Source organism: Priapulus caudatus, unplaced genomic scaffold (genome assembly GCF_000485595.1).
Source record: "Priapulus caudatus unplaced genomic scaffold, Priapulus_caudatus-5.0.1 Scaffold313, whole genome shotgun sequence".
NCBI lineage: Eukaryota > Metazoa > Priapulida > Priapulimorpha > Priapulimorphida > Priapulidae > Priapulus > Priapulus caudatus.
In genome coordinates this window covers 133,324-137,554 of record NW_014577374.1, presented here as the reverse complement: position 1 = coordinate 137,554, position 4,231 = coordinate 133,324, and the positions used below count along the sequence as shown (strand labels likewise).

The 4,231-nt window shown below is 45.0% G+C and overlaps 1 protein-coding gene across 2 annotated transcripts in view; it reads right to left on the bottom strand.

Moving 5' to 3' along the window:
• LOC106808915 (CD151 antigen-like) overlaps positions 1-3,009 on the bottom strand; it is a 66,365-nt gene extending 63,356 nt beyond the window's left edge. For both annotated transcript variants that reach the window (XM_014811828.1, XM_014811833.1), the window contains exon 1: positions 2,799-3,009. In XM_014811828.1, the coding sequence (XP_014667314.1) occupies positions 2,799-2,973 (175 nt within the window). In that variant the 5' untranslated portion in view covers positions 2,974-3,009. The remainder of the gene's footprint in view (positions 1-2,798) is intronic.
• Between the last annotated feature and the right edge of the window lie 1,222 nt (positions 3,010-4,231).

Sequence of the window (4,231 nt, the reverse complement as noted above, 5' to 3'; positions counted from 1 at the left end):
GTTCGTCGGTCGTCGGTCGGTCGTCGGTCGTGGTGGGTGGTGGTCGTGTGTGTGTGTGTGTGTGTGTGTGTGTGTGTGTGTGTGTGTGTGTGTGTGTGTGTGTGTGTGTGTGTGTGTGTGTGTGTGTGTGTGTGTGTGTGTGTGTGTGTGTGTGTGTGCGTGCGTGCGTGTGGGTGGTGGCTTTACTCGATCGTTGCCTGTTAGAAGTCTCGTATTTTCCACCCGCAGACCATGGCTTTTTTCCCTAGATATAGCGCTACTGCTTCGCTGTAGGTCTTCTTTGACGATTGGCTGCGAACGCGTATAGCGATTGACTGTGTAATAAATCCTCAGCCTGATGGGTAGATTATAGAGTCGATCCATCTATCATGGGTATGTGAGTATTAGTTATGAGAATATAGACACATTTGCATATGCAGTAATACCGATTCAACGTGAAAATGATAAGAACTTTCATGCGAACGACGCGATTTTTGAAGACAAAAAAAGAAGTCGCTACGATGATAAAAGCCATCGGATAGATGAAATAAAATATGATCAAAACCATGACAAAAGTCATTAAAATGATAGATCAAAACGAGGAAGATGACAAGCGTAGACGATGTCGCATAATTACAGAAATCGGTGAGGTAAGCGTCACGCTAGGCGCGATCCTTGCTTCTCTCTCCACATACACGCAACTAGCACGCCGCCATCCTACAAAAAAAACACGACTGAACGCACACGGTAAACACTATGAATATCGACCCCCTTCGCTAGTCTGTTCAGTCGCGTCAAGTGAAAACATATAAGGCCACGTCGACGACTTCTATCACGTGTGACAGCGATGCGTCGGACGCGGACGGACAGACGCGTTAATTGAGTCACGTTCTCGCCACGCCGCCTCCCGAAAACAGAGCGATGAGAGAAGAAGTACGTTCACGGTGTTTATACGGCGCTTGGCGTTAGAAATGTCAAACATGTGAGAGTGACTACCGACCGTTTACTCACTGGCATTCCTCACCACGTGGGCCTTTGACATTTTAGTCCACGTATTTTTTTAATATACTTGTTAATGTTCTCCCGGGATAGACAACGGTGGCCCACGCGTTGATGTGAGTGTGTCGAGAGAGCCTGTCTCAGTGTGATCTTACACTTAAGAGCACTTTACCTACTTAGACCTTTTGTTCAACCTGATCTTTTTACATGATTTTTTTTTAAATCGCCACTACGAACCGGTGCTCGATTGCAGCCGGTTGCTCATTGTAATCTTATTGATATTATTTATATTAATATTAACACATCTGTATATTTCTGATGAAGAATCTATTACGCCAAATCGTTTGCTAAAATCATTACACGTGGAGGTATCTACACGCGAAGCTATTTATTGATGAGTATATGGGCATAGGCAAGCCCGCATACTCTTTCAACCATATATTTCCTTATGATTTCAAAACGTTTCACAAGAAAAACCTCAACATTGCCCAAAGCATCACTAACAATCACGATCTATCAATTATGTACCTGGCCGTGTAGTGAGTCTAAGCTTATCTGGGTTTAGAAGACAACGAGTGACGATGACAAGAAGGCAACAAGTAGGTCACGCGAGAGACAGCCATAGTCAAGTCCTCTAATCTCAGCCTGTTCGGCTAGCATCTATTACAAATACGACATAGGCATATACGCTCTCCTATGACACTATTTGTCATAGAAAGATTCTTCCTATGACAAATATTGTTGTATGTGTTGTGCGCATCATAGGAGTTTAGGAGCGCTATTATGAACGCAAGCAGTGAATTTCAGCTGTAAAGCGGAATGAAGTTGACTCGCCAATATTTGTCATAGGAAGAATCTTCCTATGACAAATAGTGTCATAGGAGAGCGTATATGCCTATGTCGTATTTGTCATAGATGCTAGCAGAACATGTTGCTAATCTGAGTCTTCGATTCACGTTTCTTCGTGTGCTTTGATTAGACTCGTATCGTTGCAGCTTGGCTCTAATCGCAGCAGCCCCGCGTGCGAGTAAACAACAAGGAAGTGTAACAGTAGGCATGCGTAAGAAAAATAAAGCGATAAAACTATTCTTTAACGTTAGAACTGTACGGGGAACATTCCAACCAGCAATAGAAATAGTTCGCGTTATTGTTTTGGTAGAGCACAACAAGTCGATGGGACGATGCGTAGAATGATTTAATTACACTGTTGACAAAATTATAACCGCTTAAGCACAATACAACCAAATCTACAACAGTTCGATGAGTGATGCAACCCTAGACGTAGTACTAATGGTAATGGTACAAAATATAAATGCTACACGTTCAAAATTACGATGCAGTAATAAGCAGCATGTAAAACGCATTTGTTATGTCTATTCTCGATACAAGTATGTTCTATTACGATTCACTTTCTAATAAGAAATTGTTAATCAAAAGATTCTAATTTTCCAAAGATTAAATTTAGGGTTGAATGTATGGATCTAGTTCTGGGCAAATAGAACATTTTTTCAAGAGTCTACACGTAGAAAATGCATCTTATAGAATGAGGCAGAATGTAATTGAATGGTATACAATGTAATTTAATTATGTATAATATAATTTAATACTAATAATATAATTTAAACTAAACTGTAAATTTTTTGTTTTGGTATCGATAAATGTCTATCAGTTGCCAGTTACGGAATCATCGGGAATAAGAGAATGAGAGTTCTCTTAATACCTCACTATATAACATCAATGTGCCTGTTCACGTCATTAGATTATCGCTTCTCCATTAAAGTTTATCTTTCTTAGGTTTTCCTCTCTGCCTTGTGTTTTACCTGTTAGGTCGTAAGTCACGGGCCTCATGTTGTCAGCTACCTCGCGCTCGTGGTCGCGTTTCCTAGGCGACCAGTTCCTGAAGATGCTGCCTCCGGGGCTGATCCTCAAGCCGCTAGAGAACTTGTTTCCCCGCCGCTTCCACTGCGGCCCGCCGGCGCCGATGGCGCAATGCATCTTTGTCACTGGCGACGACGATCCGACGACGATTCAGGTTGGTCGGCTAGCAAGCAGTCAGGTGTCTGTGTGGGAAAGCGAGGAAGAAGCGATCGCAAGCGACGCCGCATCCATCAGCGATGCCCCCCAAAAGCGAGCAGTTAGCGGCCACGTCTACAGAACAGCCAGCTCTACAGAATAGCCACCTCTACAGAACAGCCACCTCCACAGAACGGCCACTCGTCCACAAAGGCCACCTCTGGCGTTTCGCTCGCGTCGTTGGTTGTACAGCCGCGGGGGCTACAGCAGTCACGCGAATGGAGAGGTTTGGCTTCCGTTCGTGTTCAGCTTCAGTATTCGCGCGCGCGCTTGTGTGTGTGTATGTACGTGCGTACTACATCCAGGCGCTAGCGCAACGATCGAGTTAACCTGAACATAATTGCTGAATAGAGAGAGTGAGAGAGAGAGAGAGAGCGAAGCGGAGTCGGCTGACCTTTATTATAGAGCGTGCATCATATCACTGGCGTACGCAGCAGTTACACGTTCTAGTGATAGCGCTCGTGAGTCGTACAGAATCCTGCGCGCGTGTACACAAGCGCTCGGTAACCAAGCCCGGTTTATTGATTGCGACAGGCTCAGGTGGAAGAAAGACGGCTGATTCAATTAGCCCACCTGACGATGGTGTTTCTATATTACCGGCGCAAGAGCAACCGCAGATAGCGGCTATGACGCAATACTCCTGGTGGATTTACGGCGTGTTAGGGCGGGCATTAGCGCCAGAATCGACACACGGGCGGAGTGGCGACTTACGGCTTCTTTCTCCCATCTCTCGCTCTCTTTCTTGCTCTTCCTCGATCTTTCTTTCACATTCTTTCACGCTCCCTCTCTCTCTCAATCTCATTCGCTCTCCCCTTCTTTCGTTCTCTCTCTCTCATATTTTCTTTCTAGAGCTCCCTCTTTTTTGCTCTTCCTTCTCTTCATTTCTCTCGCGCGCTCTCTCTCTCTCTTTCGCTCTCACTCTTTCGCTCTCTCTCTCGCTCTCTCTCTCTCTCTCTCTCTCTCTCTCTCTGTCTGTCTGTCTCTCTCTCTCCCTCTCTGTTACTCTCTCGTTCTCTCGCTGTGTCTCTATTTCTCTCTCTCTCACTCTCTCTCTCTCTCTCTCTCTCTCTCTATCTCTCTCTTTGGCTGTCTCTCTCTCTCTCTCTCTCTTTCTCTCTCTCTCTATCTCTCTCTTTGGCTGTCTCTCTCTCTCTCTCTCTCTTTCTCTCTCTCTCTCTTT